This window comes from Balaenoptera musculus, chromosome 16 (genome assembly GCF_009873245.2).
Source record: "Balaenoptera musculus isolate JJ_BM4_2016_0621 chromosome 16, mBalMus1.pri.v3, whole genome shotgun sequence".
Classification (NCBI taxonomy): Eukaryota; Metazoa; Chordata; class Mammalia; order Artiodactyla; family Balaenopteridae; genus Balaenoptera; species Balaenoptera musculus.
The window spans coordinates 34410901-34433142 of NC_045800.1; the positions used below are offsets into that span (position 1 = coordinate 34410901).

The window sequence follows — 22242 nt, forward strand, 5'->3', positions numbered from 1 at the left end:
GGCTTCGCTCTAGTTGTGGTGTGTGGGTTTTCTCTTCTCTAGTTGTGGTGCACAGGCTCCAGGGTGCATGGGCTCTGTAGTTGTGGCGCGTGGGTTCCAGAGCACGCAGCTCTAGTTGAGGCGCACGAGCTCAGTAGTTGTGGCATGCAGGCTTAGTTGCCCCGTGGCATATGCAATCTTAGTTCCCTGACCAGGGGTTGAACCCGCATCCCCTGCATTATAAAGTGGATTCTTTACCACTGGACCACCAGGGAACTCCTAGCAGGCAGATTCTTAACCACTGCGCCACGAGGGAAGTCCCTCGTAATATTTCTTGACAGGGAAACTTTGATTGGGGTTTCAAAAATACAGAACTAGAATAATTATTCTGGTCTTTTGTGTGTATTAGAATACAATTAGGTATATTCAATGGCAGTGTTAGCTATAATCTAAAAGCTATGTATTAAATTACTTGGTCCTGTATTTAGTGACTATTACACATAATATGCTTAGTTTATGTATATACAAATGTAACATAAAAATTTACAGTCACAATTCACACAACTCATTCAGAATTCACTCTTGTTCATTATTAAGGGATAAAAATGTAGAGAAGGACTAAATTATAAAGTGTTGAAAAATAATAAAAAAGATTAAGGGAAAAAAAATCAAAAATGAAGAGAATGAAAAAGGTGATAATAACAGGAAATATGATATCCTTTTCTCATAAGATCTAATTCTACCCAGGGATACTGGATTGGTACAAGCGTGTGTGTTTCTGTGTGCACGCATGCATATGGGCAATCAGGTGTATTTCCAGAATACTCTACATAGTGGTCTATTTCCTTTCTCTAGCCTATCTTTTGTTCAGACATCTTGACTCCAAAAATAGACATTCTTACTTCAGGAAAAATTTACAGGTGGCTAGTGCCTTCATACACCTCTTACTTAACCAAGATAAACTTTTTTTTTTTAAATAAATTTATTTATTTTATTTATTTTATTTTTGGCTGCGTTGGGTCTTCATTGCTGTGTGCAGGCTTTCTCTACTTGCGGTGAGCAGGGGTTACTCTTTGTTGCGGTGCGTGGGCTTCTCATTACAGTGGCTTCTCTTGTTGCAGCTCATTACAGTGGCTTTTCTTGCTGCTACTTCTTAGTATATCTAATTTGGAACCCACCCAATGATAGTAACACCTGCCCTGGGAATCCACCTAACATTTGGGACAACAGCTCCTAGTAGCCCCAGGAAAGTCCTTTCTTAACCTCACCAAAATAGTAGTAGTAGTAGTAACATAATCTTTAAAAGTTAACAAAACATAATTAATTTTCTCAAATAACACAACAATAACAACAAAAGCCTCAAAAGAAGCTATTCTCACAATGTCAGGTTAATATAATGTAGCAATAAATATGATTAATTTATTTTCAAGAAAATTCTTGAATTAAGAACTAGCTTGTACCTTTTCAAGGTCTGGATCTTGAAAGGGAAATTTACTGATGACTGTTTTATATTCTTCTTCATTAACAATAGGGATGGGACTATAATTATCTTCTTCAAAAATGTCCCTGTTAAGAAAGAAGACAGAATTGAAATTTAATATTAGAAAACATATCAATAGAGTGCTATAGGACAATACTTTTAAAAAACCCCAACAATTACAAAATCATTTTTTGTGTGTCAGTTAAAGTTCTAAACAGGAAAACAGTGCCTAATCACTCAGAATTCTGAAATCCAATACCAAATAAGTCTGTCCCTCAAAATTAATGTGCAATCTCTTCTTTCCACTTGTTTATTTTACATCCTCTCAGCAATTTAGTTTTTATTTTCTAGTCTAGAACAATTCTCAAGATGATATAGTCTGAACGAACTCATTACAACTAAAAATGAGGTGAAGAGTATCCCAGTCACATTTCTTGGTAGGAACAACTCTCAAGTTGTATGTTTTCTGTCTTCTCTTTCCAACTAGACCATAAGCACCTTGAAGATAAAAACAACGTCTTCCATTTTTTTGTCTCTCATAATGTTGTACTTAGAAAAGGACCTTTTATACTTAGTAAGGCAGACACATTTACTACTCACCAAATAGGCAAAGTCATATGATTAGTTTTAGCCATTGGACTGTGAATACAAGTTACATGTGTTGCTTTAAGTCTAAAGCATTTATGAACTAACTGTGTGACCCTTAGTCCCACAGTGATAGGGGAGACCACCATGTTGAGAAAGTAGAATTACAGATGTCAAAAGCTCAAATCTTGGACTACTAGACCCACTATGGACTTCTGTGCAAGTGAGAAATAAAATGCCAGTGTTCATCCAATGAGATTTTGGGCATTTTTGTTACCGTAGCATAACTCAGCCTGCCCTAATATACCTGCTGTCCAATCAACTTCCTTTTAATCAATAATTCAGTTTGATTTTTATTTACTGAGCACCTATTATGTGCTAGTCTGGGCTAACTCTGATGAAAACTCCCTACCCTCATGAAAATAAAAGCAAGATCCCTGTTCTCAAACCTAATAGGAGAGATAGATATGTAAACAAATTATAATGTTTATAATGATGTGTTATACGTACAATAAAAGAGGAGCAAGTTTCAGAAATAGGACAAAGGAGGAAGTGATTAACTTTATCAGAGTAGGTGGGGGACATCTCATGAAAAGTTTTACAGAGAAGCTACGGGCTCTGTAGGGTCTTCAAAGATGAAAAGAAACACTTCTAATGAGATTATGGGAAAACAGCATTTCAGAAAGATGGAACATAACATGCAAAAACATAAGGGGAGAAAAAGTATGAGTGTGGGGAGAGGTTGAGTAAAACCACAAGTAGTGCAGTACTACTGGAGTATAAAGTATTCAAGGGACATGGTTTAAAATGAGGCTGGGCAGATGGACAAACTGAGGCACCCAGATTTTATCCTGTAGGCAATGGAATACCATAGTAGGTTTTAAGCAGAGGAATGTCATAGGAAGACTTTCACACAGTGGAGGAAAAACTAGGAAAAGGACAATAATGAACAGAGAGAGGTCAATTAGAAAGACTGAATAATCCAAATAAGAAGTGACGAGAATTTGAATTAAAGCTGTATTTGTGTAGGAAGAGAGGAAGTGGCAGAAACAAGAGTTTTTAAAAAGTAAAATATATGGGATTTAGAAACTAAATGAGGATTATGAGGGAAAGTATTATATAATCCTGATGAATCTGTGGTTTCTAGACAGGGCAAATGGACAAATGATGTATAGCTCACCTCATCAGAGACATTTGCTGAGGTAAGGAACTTAAGAGAAGGATATGGTTTGGGCAGTGGATGATGGATATCTAATTGATAAATGGCTCTGGCATCTTAATGAGAGGCTGGAAATAAAGTCACGTGCTTGTAAATCACTGAGGTGCACAAGGTAGTTAAAATACGACTCTGTTTGGAGCTAGGCAATCAAGAATATAAATAAAACACTAGTGCTCACAATATAGGTGGAGAGAACCACACATGGATAAACAAAGTATGACAGTAGTCAGATCATAAATTCTATCATGGACATCGTCAAGTTTTAATTATTCAGTACTGATGATAACTTTTACTTTTTCCCCATTTAATTGTTAGGTTGTCAATTCACTACTTGTACAGTCTTTGAAGATACAGATCAAGGACAAAAAAAGCTTAAAATCTGCTACTTCTTAAAAATCTAAGTAAAAAGCACGACCTAGAACAGTACTGAAAGTAGAAGTCAAAATATATTTGGTAATTACAATTGACATGCTATCATTTGCTCTCAATCCATGATGATAATGGAGGATAATGTTAATCCTATCTCTTTTTGAAGGAACCCATTAGCTTTTCAGAGAGAAAACAATACCTCACGGTTTCCCCAATCTTGAGGAACAATCTCACTACTAGAAGTCTTAAGATAGATAAGAGAGAATAGCTGGTTCAATACAAATCTATCAGCAACTGTAAAAACTTAAAACACTCTTCTGAAAAGGGTAAGTTAATAACAGAAATCCTATAAGTAAAGATTTTTATATACAAATATATATAAATAAAGATATCATATTATATCACATTACATCATGGCATACACATTATAGATTACCATCCCTATCAATAAGCACTACCTCTATTTCTAAAATACTAAATATCAAAAATTGTTAATATTTATACATGACTCATCTAAGACTGTCAATTATTCATTTGGGACAACATCCTGACAAGATCACTCCTATGGAATGTTAATACAAAAAGCTTAAATAAGGATTTAGTTCATCTTAATAGAAGTGTATAACCTTGTAAACCACTTCGGTATTTTAAAAGATTTCTATCACAGTATTCAGAAGGCCAGCCCTCCATAGGTTTTGAAAACTGATGGGGTAAATGCCAAGCTAGTGTTAAATCATTTAACATATTTTCTATTTTAATAACATCAACTATTATTGCCACATTGTTTCTATCATATTTTGGCTAACCTAAATGTAAGCTCTCAAGATTGACTTTTTGTTGAAACAAAGAAAAAAAGAAAGGAAGGAAGGGAGAAAGGCACAAAAGGAGAGAGAAAAGTTTTTAGAATTTAAAAAGGAGGGAGTTGATATTTCTTTTCATGGCAATACAAAATTATATAGTTATTAAAATACTTTGTGCCCTGAAGGCAAGTGGTTAAAGCAAAAATAATTGTCCTAATTAGATACTTTAAGATTTTTAATTTAACAATTATGTTGTTTGTAAAAATAGCACTTTCCCCAAACAAAATTTATAAGCCATAAATTTTTGTCTCTAGTACTAAATACCATTGAACAGTTATAGCCTCATATCTAATCATTTACTGGGGCAAAAAACTACAGAGATTAGGACTAAAAGTAGAACAATTAAAAATTGATTATAAGTGGTGCAGCCACTGTGGAAAGCAGTATGGAGGTTCCTCAAAATATTTAACATATATTAACCATACAATCCAGCAATTCCACTTCTGGGTATATGCCCAAAAGAATTGAAAACAGGGACCCAAACAGATAACTGTTCGCCAAGGTTCATAGTGGCATCATCCACAATTGCTAAAAGGTGAAAACAACCCAAATATCCATAAGTGGATGAATGGATAAATAAAATGTGATATACATAATGGAATATTATTTAGCCTTAAAAAGGAATGAAATTTTGACACATGCTACAATATGGATGAACCTTGAAGACATTATGCTAAGTGAAATAATCCAGACACAAAAAAAACAGACAAATCCAGACACAAAAACCAAACATTGTATGATTCTACTTATATGAAGTACCTAGAGTAGTCGAATTCATAGAGACAAAGCAGAATGGTGATTGCCAGGGACTAGAAGAAGAGAATGAGGGTTACTGTTTAACTGGTACAGAGTTTCAGCTTAGGAAGATAAAAAACTTCTGGAGATGGATAGTGGTGATGGTTTCAACAGTGTGAATATACTTAATGCCACTGAACTGTACATCCATAAAAGGTTAAAATGGTAAGTTTTATGTTATATATATTTTACCACAATAAAAAAATATTATAAGCATTTTTTATTGCTAAATGCAAAAACCAATTACTTCAGCATTTGACAAACTTTTTCATTACATTAAGGCACCATGGCTTAGACTAACCTGAAAACTCCAGCCCATTTTTTAAGCAGTGTTTCATTGTATTGATCTCTTATTTCAAATAAAAGGTCAAAAAGTCGGTTCACTGGAAAACCATAACCCTAAAACACACACAAAAAAGCAGATAAACAAGTAAAATAAATAAAGATATTCATTTTTAAAAGTTCAGAATACTAGAGAACTGTGTGAAGTGATCACTGTATCACATAGTATGCCATCCCAACAGTATGAAAAAAGATATCCTTTTGACTTTCTACTAAGTTGTACTAGGTAAAAAAGAGTCTAGAAAGAGTTTTATGAACTGGAATAATTTTTCTATTTCTTCTTTCTCTTTTTTGTCTGGATTACACTGTTAACCTTAAAAAGTATTAGAAGTCAGAATTGGAGAAAAAGTTCAAGATTAGTGATCTACATATCTGTGTCTTGGGAAGTTGTCCCTAAATAAGATACAAGAAGAAAAGAGAATACATTCTGTCTGAAACATGATGGTTTCCTTTTGCGCCTTCAATTTAACACTGACTTTGTTGTACAGGGAAAAGTTATCAAATATAACACTCCAAAACTTTATTCCTTTGCAACTCCAAATCCATTTGAAATGCTACCCATATCAGGACCAAACATTTCTGCTTGCCTCAAAGTTGTCCCTATTCCCCTTCAAGGCTTACGTCTTCATCTTTGGTCTTGATCCTATCTCCTCCTGCAGGAACTGCTCCATGGATTATCTACTCACTCTGCTGTGTCTTTAACTTCCACTAGCTCCTTTCTCTTCACTAAATAAACATGCTAAATTGCCTCCCATCTTTAAACCAAGAACAACTAAAGAAAACATAAAAGCCCTCCCTCAATTTCCTGTGTCACTCCTTCCATAGCCAAACCTACTACAATCTAACTCCCACTCCTATTCCTTTATTGAAGCTGTTCTTAGCAATGTCACAGAAAATCTCCTGAATATAAAATTCCATGATCTCTCACTCCACTTACCTCTGTTTCTTGAAACTCTTCTGTTTTGAATTCTATAACACCACTCTCTCTCCTTGTTCTCCTTTTATCTATGAGTAATCTTCTGGATTCCTTTTTTCTTCTATCTCTATCCTTCAATCTTTTCTTCTAGCTCTCTAGGGCAATTTCAAGTTGATTGACTTCAAACACTACTTTCTCTGATTATTCTCAATCTGTATCTCTAGCTAGACCTCTATAAATTCTAAATATTTAATTCCAACAGCAATTAGACATCTCTAGTCAGTCTGCCAACAGGCACATTAAAGTTAACTTATCTCTTCCCTTTCAGACTAAACCAAGTGTTCTTCCTATTTCCTATCCCTGTTAATAGCTCTATCATCAATCCAATTTATCAGGAAAGAAACCTGAAAGTCATCTAAATGCCCTCAAAACAAACACATTTGATCAGTCATCAAATTCTTTTGATTTTACCTCCTTTACAAATCTCATTCAAACCTATCATTCTTCTCTATCATTTACTACCTTTCTTTCTTCCAGAAATCTTCCCAGTATCACTGTTTTGTTGGGTTTTTTTAATAAATTTATATATTTTATTCATTTATTTTTGGCTGTGTTGGGTCTTCGTTGCTGGGCGCGGGCTTTCTCTAGTTGCGGCAAGCGGGGGCTACTCTCCGTTGCAGTGCACGGGCTTCTCATTGCGGTGGCTTGTCTTGTTGCGGAGCACAGGCTCTAGGCATGCGGGCTTCAGTAGTTGTGGCATGCAGGCTCTAGAGCGCAGGCTCAGTAGTTGTGGCGCACGGGCTTAGTTGCTCCGCAGCATGTGGGATCTTCCCAGAGCAGGGCTCGAACCCGTGTCCCCTGCATTGGCAGGTGGATTCTTAACCACTGCACCACCAAGGAAGCCCCAGTATCACTGTTTTACTTCAGGTCCTTAACATCTCTTGCCTAGACCACTGTAAGAGCTTCCTAAACTGAAATTCCAACCATCCGTCTCTTTCAACTCAATCTATTGCCCAACTCTTAAAATTATCATCTGAAAGTACACATCTGATCACGCCATTCCCCTATAGAAAGCTTACTAAAGCCTCACAAGACATGCCACAATCTGGCTCAAACTACCTTATCAGTTTCATTACCACTCTCTGCCCTTCTTTGCTTACACTCAAACACTACCGTTTCTAATACCATTAAGCTGCTCAGCCAGTCTCATGCTCACCATACCATACCTCTACCTGTAATTGACACATGCTATTTTGTCTGCCATTAATGCCTCTTTCTTCATATCTACTTGCTGAACTCACATTTCCTTCAAAATCCAGCTCACATTTCAACTTTCTGTGTAGCCTTTCCCAACTCCTGGAATCAAAGTTATCATTCTATCTTCTATGAGCCCAAAGCTCTTTAATATATTACTAAATTAGTATGTCTTATTATACATCTTATTTGTTTACAACTAAAGTGTGAATTTCTTGAAGCCAAGAATCTTTATGTCCCTACTGTTCTACTGATTTTTATATCTATCATTGTATATATCATCTAGCTGCTAGCACATAGTGGGTGCTCAAAAAAATGTTAATGAACGAATCAATAAATGCTTGCTTTTTATTTGCTTAATAGGCAGTAAGCAGAACTATGAACATGCTGGGTTTTTTTTTTAATTTATTGTTTAGTCAGCTTTGTTTTAAATGATGAAATAATTACATTTTTAAAAGAAAAATTTCCTTAAGTTGGCAAAGTGCCACTTTTAAAAGCAAAATATTGTGCAATATTCTTTAATTAGTTAAAGGTTAATTAGAAAAGACCCTCCTCAGGATTCCCCTGGTGGTCCAGTGGTAAGAATCTGCCTTCCAATGCAGGGGATGCGGGTTCGATCCCTGATCAGGGAACTAAGATCCCAAATGCCGCAGGGCAACTAAGCCTGCACGCTCTGGAGCCTGCGTGCCACAACTAGAGAGCCCGCATGCAGCAACTACTGAGCCCACATGCCACAACTAGAGAGCCCACGTGCTGCAACTACTGAGCCCACATGCCACAACTAGAGAGCCCCCATGCCGCAATTAGAGAGCCCTCATGCTGCAACTGAGCCTGCGTGCCACAACTAGACAGAAGGCTGCACGCCACAACAAAAGATCCCGCATGCCACAACGAAGATCCCGCGTGCCGCAACTAAGGCCAGACACAGCCAAATAAATAAATAAATATAAATAAATAAATTTTTTTTAAAAAGAAAAGACTTTCCTCAATTCTTCAATTATTAAGTATAACTTGAAAAGCCAGTATTTATTAATTCAGTATGAGATTACCCTAATAATCAGCCTGTCAGTATTCAGTGAAATGAAAATACTGCAGGATTTCTGAATAAGTAAGAAGAACTGGTTCGTTTTCCTTAACTTTATTTCAAAGCAGTAGGATGAGAAAGGTATATTTACAAGGGTTTATGCACCCATCACTGTTGCTTTTCTAATGCTTCTATTATTTGAATGTTGTCTATTACTCCTTGATTCTCTGCAGAGTTCCTTGGAAACACATCAAATACTCAATCTACAACTGAATCTACAGTTGTACTCAAAGTGCCAACTCAAGAACAGTTTGTATGGTTTTTAAAAAAGAGGTAAGGAGCTTGCACCAGAATATAAATCAATGCTGATACTGATATCAAGAAAGTCTTGTTACCAAAAAAAAAAAAAAAAAAGCCAACTGAGCTAAATTTTGTATTTAGTGACATAGTTGATTTACATTCCGACAAAAGTTTCTTTTCATTATGGATCCATAACAAACGATTTGTAGACCTGTGATCCCTGGACCATATTTTGAGTAGCAATGCTTTAAGTCATTAAGGATAGCAAAGCTCCCTCAAGTTACTTAGACATAGGCCCCAGATATTAAGGCAGTCTTTAATAAAACTTCCTACGTTTTCTTGCAGAGAGATCAGTATTACAGGTACATTAGTCACAAAATTTATGAAAGCAAAAAAACCCCAAATTATTTTGGTGTTATAGTATAAGCCATACAAACTAATAAAGATGTAAGGCAATAAAATAATTTACTAAGGAGCTTGTGGTATCTTCTCCTTAGGTTTAAGAATAAAATAGACAACTATTATTCTAGGATGGAAAGACTCCTGTGATAAAGCCAACAATTTAGCATTTCCCAAAGCATTTTATATGAAGCTCTAGATCTAAAAGATTCTCTAAGGGGAAAAAAGATTTACGTGTCAAATATGTTGGGAAAATGCTGCATAATCACCTTCCTTTTGGAAACGTATGGTGTAAATTTGCTCTGAGACAGGCTTTTAGTGGAAAAATCTGTTTTACTTCACTCAGCATTTTCTAAACATTTTTGACCACAGAACTCTTTTTAAGTAACATCTATTATCACACTTTGGAAAATGCTGGTCTATGTTTCACAAAAAAGTTATTCCAACCATAAAAATCCCATAAATTTAAGCATGAAAAACAAATGCAATCAATTCTGTATTATCTGTGATCAAGGAGGAGGGACAAGTTTAAAACTTTGATACTGAAAACCACAAAGACATTGAGTTCTAAGATAATTCAGTTTTAACCTTATTTTAAAAAGAAAAACAAAACCCAAAACGCAAAGAAGTAAAATGATTTGCTTACAGTCACAGTACACCTGAAATTAGGAAGAAAATGAGTACACACAGCTTTCACACTAGTATGTGTTTTCATATACAGTATCACATTTAAAACTCAAAACAATTCTGAAAACTAGTAATTAACAAACTCATTTTCACAAATGAGGATCTAAAGTTTAGAAAAGCTGTAGACATAAAATTAGTCAATAGCAAAGGTTGAATATAAACTCCAGGTCTTTGTGATTCCACAGCTCATGTTCATTTTCCTCAGGCAGAACTTTAATCTTCTAATTTCTAGTTCAGGGTTGTTTCCACTACACCATGTATTTTTTTTTTTTAACTGCAAAAATATTATATCTACTCTAACAGAATGACCAATATTATAAAAGATGGTAATATTCCCTGAGTTCTGTCCAAGCTTCATAATCAGGAAGGAGGTGGTATGAAAAGTCCTGAGTAATAGGAGAATATCAATACATAAGTAAACATTTGATTACTACTAATTTACTACCATTAAGCCACAATAAAATAAATGAGTGTGGTCTATGTTTTGAATAGCTTTAAGTGCTCAAATAGCCATTAATTGAATATTAGATTATCACCCACCTGCAAAGTATCTGCAAATATTACAATGAGATTCTTCAGTTCCAGAACAAGATCAGGATCAGTGCAATAAGACTGCGAGAATGAAGGGTAAGTGGGGGTGGAAACACAAACAAACAAACACACACCAGAGTCATTTGGTTAAAAACTAAGAAATAAAACTGGAAAATTTCTCCCTTAATTTGCCTGACTTACAATAAATTTGAAGTCTTGGTTATTAGATCCACAGCTGGCTTCCTCTATTCATGAAAAAATTCTTAGGGAAAGATCATAACATGACATAACTAAAGTATCTGTTTTATATGAAAAGAAATTTTTCTGAAATTTGTACACACTAAACTTTGGTCAAAGCAATGATGCTTATATTTCCAGAAGTCTTTAGATTTTAAGGAACTAGTTATTTCAAATTGAAAAAATGGTTTATATATAGACCATATATTTCTACTTTTCAATTATTTATTCTATTATAAAAGAGATACAATCAATATAATTCTCTAATATAAGAAATGACAATTTAAGTATTTTCTTAGTAATGCACCAAAGAAAAATAATTAATTTCAAAGGGATAGTGAAATTCACTCTTGTCCCCTTAATAGCATGTAATAAGATTTTAAGTGTGATATGTTGCATTTAATATATTATGATTTCATACTTGATGCCATGGAATTAATAGGAAGCACACTATCATATTACGTATTCATAGCTGGCCTGAATATAAACCATGATAAAATGTATTGTTCTTTATTATAATATGTCAGAAAAAGTTGTAGTTCATTGGACAAATACTGTATCCAAAATCTATGTCCCTGATAAATAAAAATATAATGTATTTATAATCTAAATATCACTTAAACTAATAATCTTCCTGCAAAATATTTTCAATCTCTATTCTCAATAATAAGATTTTAAATAATAGATTATAAAATTTTAAGTTTGGGGAAATTTCACTGAAGGTAAACTCCCAAAATTGTCTTAAGAAAAAGTCCACACTAAGAAATTATTTATTTCAATAGTCTTTATAACACATATTTTTATTTCCACAAAAGGCATATTATAAAAATATTTTATCATTTTACCTTCGTTCATAAAAATAATTCTCATTACTTAAAGGGTCATTATTCTAAATGAGTTCAAATTCTGAGAACTGCATATTTTTAAGAAATTTATAACTGTATTACTGCAAACAAATTATAAACATCGAAGAACAAGTTCTACTGAGTTTTAATGGTGGAGTTTACTTTGGAAACAAAGAATCTGGACTGATAATTAAAAACCCTTTCTTCATGGTGCTTTTCAGTGATCTAATGAAGAGGTCAGTTGAGACTAATGAGACCAGCTTAATTCTTCATCTTCTGTAATGCTGGACTAAAAGTGTCTTCGGAAGCCCCACTCAGTTGCAATATTACCAGACAAACAAAGGCCTGTCATTACTACTTCCGAATCTGAGCAATTACCAAAAAAAAATGCAGAACTGATGGAGGTACAGTTTTCTTCTGACATTATGCATTTCAGAAGTTCTTGAGGTAACTGAATTAAAAATTTAGTAACATAAATTGTCTGACTTACTGAATGAGCTCTAAGGACAGCAATTATCTTTGAGAGGGCCATGTTCCAAAGTTCATCAGTGTATGCCCTGGTTACTAATCCTTGGGTCACATGTAAAATGTGATCTTCCACCACAAAGAACCTAAGAACAGTAATTACCAAAATAACATGAGTTAAAAAAAAATTAAAACCTATATACCAAATCATTAGTTCTGACACATAACACAATATCAAAATAATACTTATTGCCATATTAGATACATACCCTACAATTTGAGTGAAATATCTTCTATAGCCATCAACTGTTTCATGCTTTAAATGAAAAATAAAAATCAATTTAAAACAATAAATATCAGTAACATAAAAGTAAATTCCAAATCAGTACAACATTTATTAACAAATATTTATTGAGAGTCTCCTATATGCTGCATACATTTTTAAGGCACCAGGGATACAATGGTAAATAACAAAAAGTCCTTACCCCTCATGGAACTTGCATTCGAAAGAAAACGAACAATAAACAAATTAAAAAGTCAATATGATTTCAGAACCTCCTTCTCAGCAGGCTAGTTCAAGCTACCATCATCTCTCACTTGGACAATTACATCATTCTCCTACCTAGTCTTCCAAGCTTTCAGGCTTGATCCCTACAGTCTATTCTCCAGATAGCTGCCAGAATGATAGTTTTCAAACAGTAATCAAATAATTGTATCATTTGCTAAAAACCCTCCAATGACTTTTCATCTGATTCATAATAAAAGTCAAATTCCTTTGAAATGGTCTAAGATTTCCTATTATTTATAATTTTAACAAAAGGTATACAGGAAAATATTTGATCATTTGAATTTCATAAAAGTTTATTACATGAAATATAACAATTAAGTTCAAATATTATATTTTATATATTTCATAAAAGTGATCAAAAATTTCAAACATCTGGATTTTTTCAGGGAGGGGACTGTTATTATTTTTTGGCTTAAAAATACTATGATCAGAGAATATAGTCTACATGACACAGATGTTTGGTATTTCTTGATACTTGCTTTATAACACAGTATGTAGTCACATTTTATAATGTTCCATGTGTACTTAAAAAACTGTTTCTACAGGTGTTGAAACAGAATTCCTTTTTTTTTTTTTTGGCTGCACTGTGTGGCTTTTGGGATCTTAGTTCCCTGACCAGGGATTGAACCTGGGCCCACGGCAGTGAAAGCGCTGAGTCTTAGCCACTGGACCCTCAGGGAATTCCCAAACAGAATTCTATACAGTCTATTAGATAAGCCTATTAATCATGTTCTGTATTCTTACTGATATACTGTCCACTGGCTGGTAAGATACTGAAGCATCCACTATACTTACAGATGTTTTTACTTATCCTTTAAGTTGTGGCAATTTTGCTTTAAATATTTTGAGTCAATGTTATCAAGCACTTACAGATTTAAATTACCATTTTTTATCAGCTCTAAGACAAATTTTTTTTTTCATTCTAGCTTTTTAAAATTATATTTAAGTAGAGAAGGAAGAAGAACAGAAGCAAGAAGAATGACAGAAGCAAGAAGACAGCAGAAGCAAGAAGAACTACAATCCTGCAGCCTGTGGAACAAAAACCACATTCACAGAAAGATAGACAAGATGAAAAGGCAGAGGGCTATGTACCAGATGAAGGAACAAGATAAAACCCCAGAAAAACAACTAAATGAAGTGGAGATAGGCAATCTTCCAGAAAAAGAATTCAGAAAATGATAGAGAAGATGATCCAGGACCTCTGGAAAACAATGGAGGCAAAGATCGAGAAGATGAAAGAAATGTTTAACAAAGACCTAGAAGAATTAAAGAACAAACAAACAGAGATGAATAATACAATAACTGAAATGAAAAACACACTAGAAGGAATCAATAGCAGAATAACTGAGGCAGAAGAACGGATAAGTGACCTGGAAGACAGATGGTGGAATTCACTGCTGTGGAACAGAATAAAGAAAAAAGAATGAAAAGAAATGAAGACAGCCTAAGGGACCTCTGGGACAACATTAAATGCAACAACATCCACATTATAGGGGTCCCAGAAGGAGAAGAGAGAGAGAAAGGACCCGAGAAAATATTTGAAGAGATTATAGTTGAAAACTTCCCTAACATGGGAAAGGAAATAGCCACCCAAGTCCAGGAAGCACAGACAGTCCCGTACAGGATAAACCCAAGGAGAAACATGTTGAGACACATAGTAATCAAATTGGCAAAAACTAAAGACAAAGAAAAATTATTGAAAGCAGCAAGGGAAAAACGACAATATACAAGGGAACTCCCATAAGGTTAACAGCTGATTTCTCAGCAGAAACTCTACAAGCCAGAAGGGACTGGCACGATACAGTTAAAGTGACGAAACGGAAGAGCCTACAACCAAGATTACTCTACCCAGCAAGGATCTCATTCAGATTCGATAGAGAAATCAAAAGCTTTACAGACAAGCAAAAGCTAAGAGAATTCAGCACCACCAAACCAGCTCTACAACAAATGCTAAAGGAACTTCTCTAAGTGGGAAACATAAGAGAAGAAAAGGACCTACGAAAACAAGCCCAAAACAATTAAGAAAATGGCAATAGGAACATACATATCGATAATTACTTTAAATGTGAATGGATTAAATGCTCCAACCAAAAGACACAGGCTTGCTGAATGGATACAAAAACAAGACCCATATATAGGCTGTCTACAAGAGACCCACTTCAGACCTCGGGACACATACAGACTGAAAGTGAGGGGATGGAAAAAGATATTCCACGCAAATGGAAATCAAAAGAAAGCTGGAGTAGCAATACTCATATCAGATAAAATAGACGTTAAAATAAAGAATGTTACAAGAGACAAGGAAGGACACTACATAATGATCAAGGGATCAATCCAAGAAGAAGATATAACAATTATAAATATATATGCACCCAACACAGGAGCACCTCAATACATAAGGCAACTGCTAACAGCTATAAAAGAGGAAACTGACAGTAACACAATAATAGTGGGGGACTTTAACACCTTACTTACACCAATGGACGGATCATCCAAAATGAAAATAAATAAGGAAACAGAAGCTTTAAATGACACAATAGACCAGATAGATTTAATTGATATTTATAGGACATTCCATCCAAAAACAGCAGATTACACTTTCTTCTCAAGTGCGCACGGAACATTCTACAGGATAGATCACATCTTGGGTCACAAATCAAGCCTCAGTAAATTTAAGAAAATTGAAATCATATCAAGCATCTTTTCTGACCACAATGCTATGAGATTAGAAATGAATTACAGGGAAAAAAACGTAAAAAACACAAACACATGGAGGCTAAACAATACGTTACTAAATAACCAAGAGATCACTGAGGAAATCAAAAAATACCTAAAGACAAATGACAATGAAAACATGACGATTCAAAACCTATGGGATGCAGCAAAAGCAGTTCTAAGAGGGAAGTTTATAGGTATACAAGCCTACCTCAAGAAACAAGAAAAATCTCAAATAAACAATCTAACCTTACACCTAAAGGAACTAGAGAAAGAAGAACAAACAAAACCCAAAGTTAGCCAAGGAAAGAATCATAAAGAGCAGAGCAGAAATAAATGCAATAGAAACAAAGAAAACAACAGCAAAGATCAATAAAACTAAAAGCTGGTTCTTTGAGAAGATAAACAAAATTGATAAACCATTAGCCAGACTCATCAAGAAAAAGAGGGAGAGGACTCAAATCAGTAAAATCAGAAATGAAAACGGAGAAGTTACAGTGGACACCGCAGAAATACAAAGCAACCTAAGAGACTACTAGAGGCAACTCTGTGTCAATAAAATGGACAATCTGGAAGAAATGGACAAATTCTTAGAAAGGTATAACCTTCTAAGACTGAACCAGGAAGAAATAGAAAATATGAACAGACCAATCACAAGTAATGAAATTGAAACTGTGATTAAAAATCTTCCAACAAACAAAAGTCCAGGACCAGATGGCTTCACAGGTGAATTCTATCAAACATTTAGAGAAGAGTTAACACCCATCCTTCTCAAACTCTTCCAAAAATTGCAGAGGAAGGAACACTCTCAAATTCATTCTATGAGGCCACCATCACCCTGATACCAAAACCAGACAAAGATAGTACAAAAAAAGAAAATTAAAGACCAATATCACTGATGAATATAGATGCAAAAATTCTCAACAAAATACTAGCAAACAAAATCCAACAACACATTAAAAGGATCATATACCATGATCAAGTGGGATTTATCCCAGGGATGCAAGGATTCTTCAATATATGCAATCATCAATGTGATACAGCATATTAATAATTAATTATTAATGAAGAATAAAAACCATATGATCATCTCAATAGATGCAGAAAAAGCTTTTGACAAAATTCAACACCTATTTATGATAAAAACTCTCCAGAAAGTGGGCATAGAGGGAACCTACCTCAACATAATAAAGGCCATATATGACAAACCCACAGCAAACATCACTCTCAATGGTGAAAACCTGAAAGCATTTCCTCTAAGATCAGGAACAAGGCAAGGATGTCCACTCTCACCACTATTATTCAACATAGTTTTGGAATTCCTAGCCACGGCAATCAGAGAAGAAAAAGAAATAAAAGGAATACAAATTGGAAAAGAAGAAGTAAAACTGTCACTGTTTGCAGATGACATGATACTATACATAGAGAATCCTAAAGATGAAACCAGGAAACTACTAGAGCTAATCAATGAATTTGGTAAAGTTGCAGGATACAAACTTAATGCACAGAAATCTCTTGCATTCCTATACACTAATGAAGAAAAATCTGAAAGAGAAATTAAGGAAACTCTCCCATTTACCATTGCAACAAAAAGAATAAAATACCTAGGAATAAACCTACCTAGGGAGACAAAAGACCTGTATGCAGAAAACTATAAGACACTGATGAAAGAAATTAAAGATGATACCAACAGATGAAGAGATATACCATGTTCTTGGATTGGAAGAATCAATATTGTGAAAATGACTATACTAACCCAAAGCAATCTACAAATTCAATGCAATCCCTATCAAATTACCAATGGCAGTTTTTACAGAACTAGAACAAAAAATCTTAAAATGTGTATGGAGACACAAAAGACCTCAAATAGCCAAAGCAGTGTTGAGGGGAAAAAACGGAGCTGGAGGAATCAGACTCCCTGACTTAAGACCTTACTACAAAGCTACAATAATTAAGAAAATATGGTACTGGCACAAAAACAGAAACATAGATCAATGGAACAAGATAGAAAGCCCAGAGATAAACCCATGCACCTATGGTCAACTAATCTATGACAAAGGAGGCAAGGATATACAATGGAGAAAAGACAGTCTCTTCAAAAGTGGTGCTGGGAAAACTGGACAGCTACATGTAAAAGAATGAAATTAGAACACTCCCTAACACCATACACAAAAATAAACTCAAAATGGATTCGAGACCTAAATGTAAGACCAGACACTATAAAACTCTTAGAGGAAAACACAGGAAGAACACTCTTTGACATAAATCACAGCAAGATCTTTTTTGATCCACCTCCTAGAGTAATGGAAATAAAAACAAAAATAAACAAATGGGACCTAATGAAACTTCAAAGCTTTTGCACAGCAAAGGAAACCATAAACAAGACGAAAAGACAACCCTCAGAATGGGAGAAAATATTTGCAAACGAATCAATGGACAAAGGATTAATCTCCAAATTATATAAGCGGCTCATGCAGCTCAATATTAAAAAAACAAACAACCCAATCCAAAAATGGGCAGAAGACCTAAATAGACATTTCTCCAAAGAAGACATACAGATGGCCAAGAAGCACATGAAAAGCTGCTCAACATCACTAATTATTAGAGAAATGCAAATCAAAACTACAATGAGGTATCACCTCACACCAGTTAGAATGGGCATCATCAGAAAATCTACAAACAACAAATGCTGGAGAGGGTGTGGAGAAAAGGGAACCCTCTTGCACTGTTGGTGGGAATGTAAATTGATTCAGCCACTATGGAGAACAGTATGGAGGTTCCTTAAAAAACTAAAAATAGAATTACCATATGACCCAGCGATCCCACTACTGGGCATATACCCAGAGAAAACCATAATTGAAAAAGACACATGCACCCCAATGTTCATTGCTGCACTACTTACAGTAGCCAGTTCACGGAAGCAACCTAAATGTTCATCGACAGACGAATGGATAAAGAAGTTGTGGTACATATATACAATGGAATATTACTCAGCCATAAAAAGGAATGAAATTGGGTCATTCGTAGAGACATGGGTGGACCTAGAGACTGTCATACAGAGTGAAGTAAGTCAGAAAAACAAATATCGTATATTAACACATATATGTGGAACCTAGAAAAATGGTACAGATGAACCGGTTTGCAGGGCAGAAATTGAGACACAGATTTAGAGAAAATATAAAAATTATATTTAAGTATATATTGCTTCTATTCTTTTAGTGGTTACAGAAATTACATTATGCATACTTAAGTAATCAAACTCTAAAATTAATCAATAACTTTACTCTTTTCTGGACAATTCCAAAACTGTAGAACAGTTTCACTTCATTAACTTCCATTGCACTCTAATGTTTATGCTATTGTTACTGTGCATTTCAACTCTATCTTGTTTTAACGTCCATAATATTTTATTAATATTATTTTCTACAGTCAACACAGATTTGTCCACATATTTACACCTTCCTTGCTATTCATTCCTTCTAGCATCACATATCTTCCATTTGGCATCACTTTCTTTTTGACTGCAGTATATCCTTTTTTTAGTAAGGGTGTCTTGGTAACAAACTCTCCTCTTCTTTGCCTGAAAATGTCTATCTTTGCCCTTGTTCCGCTGAATACAGCTTCCCAGGTAGACAGTTATTTTCCTTCAGTATTGAAAATATTCCACTGTCTTGTTTATTTGAAAATAATCTCTTCTCTCTGGGTATTTTTGAGGTCTTCTCTTTATATTTGTTTTTAAAGTCAAATTTACTGAGGTATAATTTACATAAAGCAAAATTAAAACCCTTTTTACATACAGAGCCTGATGAGTTTTGATGAACGTAGACATTTGTGTAACCACCACCAAAATCAAGATATAGAATATTTCTGTCTCATAAAAAGTTCCCTTTATGCCCCTCTATAGTGAATCACTCTGCCCAACTCTGGCCCGTTGTCACGGATCCCATTCTATCCCATAGTTTTGCCTTTTCAAAAATGTCATATAACACAAATCGTACTATACATAACTTTGTTGTACCTGAATTTTTTCACCTAGAATGATGCTTTTAAGATTTATCCATGTCACTGCATGTATCAGTTTCTTTTCTACTGCTGAGTAGTATTCCATTATGTCGAGGTACAGCAATTTGTTTATCTATTCACTAGTTCACAGACATTTGAGATGTTTCCAGTTTCTGGCATTTATGAATAAAGCTACTATAAACATTCACATATGAGCCACTATGTGGATAAATTTTCATCTCTCACGGGTAAAAACCTAGGAGTGGAATTGCTGGGTCATATGGCAAGTGTATGCTTAACATTATAACAAACTGTCAAACTATTTTCCAAAGTGGCAGTACAATATTTATACCTATCAGAAGTTTATGAGAGTTCTAGCTGCTCCAAATCCTCACCAGCACTTGCTATTATCAATCTTTTTAATTTTAGCCATTCTAGTAGGTATGTAGAGGTATCTCATTGTGGTTTTAATTTGCATTTCCCTGATGAAAAATGATATTTAACATCTTTTCATGTGCTTATTTGCCATCTGTGTATCTTTGGTAAAATGTCTATTTGAATCTTTTTAGTCTGTCTTTAGTTAGTTATACAAGTTCTCTATATATTCTGGATACAAGCCTTTTATTAGACATGAGTTTTGCAAATATCCTCTCCATCTATGTCTTGTCTTTTCATTTTCTTGACACTGCCTTTTGAAGGGTAGAAATTTTCCATTTTGATGTTCAATCTATGAATTTCTTTCTTTTATGGTTCATGCTTTATGTATCTCACCTAAGAAAATATTGCCTAACCCAAGGTCACAAAGATTTTAACCTTTGTTTTTTCTAAAAGTTTTACAATTTTAGCTCTTATATTTGGGTCCATGATCCATTTCTTGAAATGTTGAATGAGGTAGGCATCAACATTCATTTTTTTGCATATGGATAATTTCATTCTCTTGTAGTCAAAAGACACACTTTGTACAATTTTTTAATATTTATTGAGATTTATTTTATTACCCAGAATATGATCTATCTTGGTGAAACTTCCAGGTACACTTGGAAAAGCACGTGTATTCTGCTGTTTTGGGTGAATTATTCAATAAATGTCAATTAGTTCACTTAGCTCATAACATTTTTCAGGTCTTCTATTTTCTCTTTATCTTTGGTGTTCTACATTTTCATTTTAAGTTCTCTAAAAGTGTACTTCTTTTTATTTAACCTACTTGGATTCCTTGGACTTGACTCTGTAGGTTTCTGTTTCTCATCTGTCTTAGTAAATTCTCAGGTATTACCTCAAATATTCCTCTGTCCCTCTTGTTCTATCCTCTCTTTCTGAAACTGCAACTAAATATGTTAGACCTCTCTGTATCTCCTCTATCTTTCTTCTATATTTTTATTCTTTTGTCTCTCTATGATGTAGTCTAGAAATTTCTTCAGATCAACTAAGAGAATTCATCAACCTGTTCACAAAACTTTTCATGTTGGCTAATATATCTTTAATTACTAGGTATTCTACTTGATTTTTTTTTCACATTTTTTTGGTAATTCCTTTAGAGTTTCTTGTTCCCTATTGATATCAGCAAGTTTGCCTTTTATTTCTTTAAATATAATAGTGTTATTTTATATTCTATGCCTAATAACTCAAATATTGAAAGTCTTTTACAATTTATTTCTGTTGTCAATATTTCTAATGATTCTCACTTGTTTGATAACTAATTCTGGGTATGAGTTGCTAATTTTCCTTGAAACCTCAACTATGGATATCCTTTAATTTGGTATGAAGGTTCAGAGAAGAACTGCATTTGCTTCTACTAGGCACCTGGAGACAATATCAAAATGGAACCACTTTAAATTTTCAGCTTGAGATTTTTTTGATTATCCAAGTAGAATCAATTTGGATTGCAAACATATTTGAGGAACTGCTTGTTATGAATTCTCAGAGATTTTTTTTCTTTGTTCACTCAGCACCAGGATTTGGGATAGGCAATTTTCTTTAGTGTATTTGACAGAAGGACCAGAGAGGTTTTGCTAGATGGTTTTATGTCTAGGTCATACTAATAATGGGCTATAATTCTTTGGAGTCTCAGCCTTACAAAGGAGACAGTCTCTTATCACCCACTTTGGGTGACTCTAGGCTTAGCCCCCTGCACCCCTATGTCCTCAAAACTTACGCTTTCCCATTCAGCACATGCCCCTAGGATAAAAGCTACATTCAGTTCTTCATTATGCTTGTCTGAATTTCTTTCCTCATTTAGGTTTTCCTGGTTTTTCTTATATTTAGGTGTATTGAGGTATAAGTTATATCAACAAAACTCTTTTTCATGTGCTGTTTCTATGTGTTTTCACAAATACATCTAGTCACATACCTATCACCATAACCAACATATAGAACAGTTCCATATTGACTTAGTTTTTTTCTTTTTTTTACATTATAGATTATTTTATTTCAACTTTTCCTTATTTTTCTACAGTGAATACATCACAATTTTATAACCAAAAAAAATACATATATTCTTGAGAATGACTAATAAAAATCCCACAAACATAGCCCTTTCAGATTACTTATTTAGTCTTTTTCAGGACTATACTTTCCTACCTGATCCTCAGCACATTTAAAAAGAATTTAAGATTTTAAAAAATGTTTTATCCAGCACCTTTAGTTGTTTTTTCAGTAGAACAATTAATCAAG

At 34.3% G+C, this 22242-nt stretch overlaps 1 protein-coding gene across 10 annotated transcripts in view; it reads right to left on the reverse strand.

The window, feature by feature from the left end:
* Positions 1–22242, reverse strand: part of EXOC6 (exocyst complex component 6) — a 205362-nt gene that overhangs the window by 104247 nt on the left and 78873 nt on the right. For 9 of the 10 annotated variants that reach the window (XM_036828813.1, XM_036828815.1, XM_036828811.1 and 6 more), the window contains exons 10-14: positions 12557–12603; positions 12313–12433; positions 10750–10821; positions 5589–5686; positions 1440–1545 (exon numbers count right to left, since the gene is read on the reverse strand). In XM_036828813.1, the coding sequence (XP_036684708.1) occupies positions 1440–1545; positions 5589–5686; positions 10750–10821; positions 12313–12433; positions 12557–12603 (444 nt within the window). The remainder of the gene's footprint in view (positions 1–1439; positions 1546–5588; positions 5687–10749; positions 10822–12312; positions 12434–12556; positions 12604–22242) is intronic. The other variant, XM_036828812.1, reaches the window with a different exon arrangement.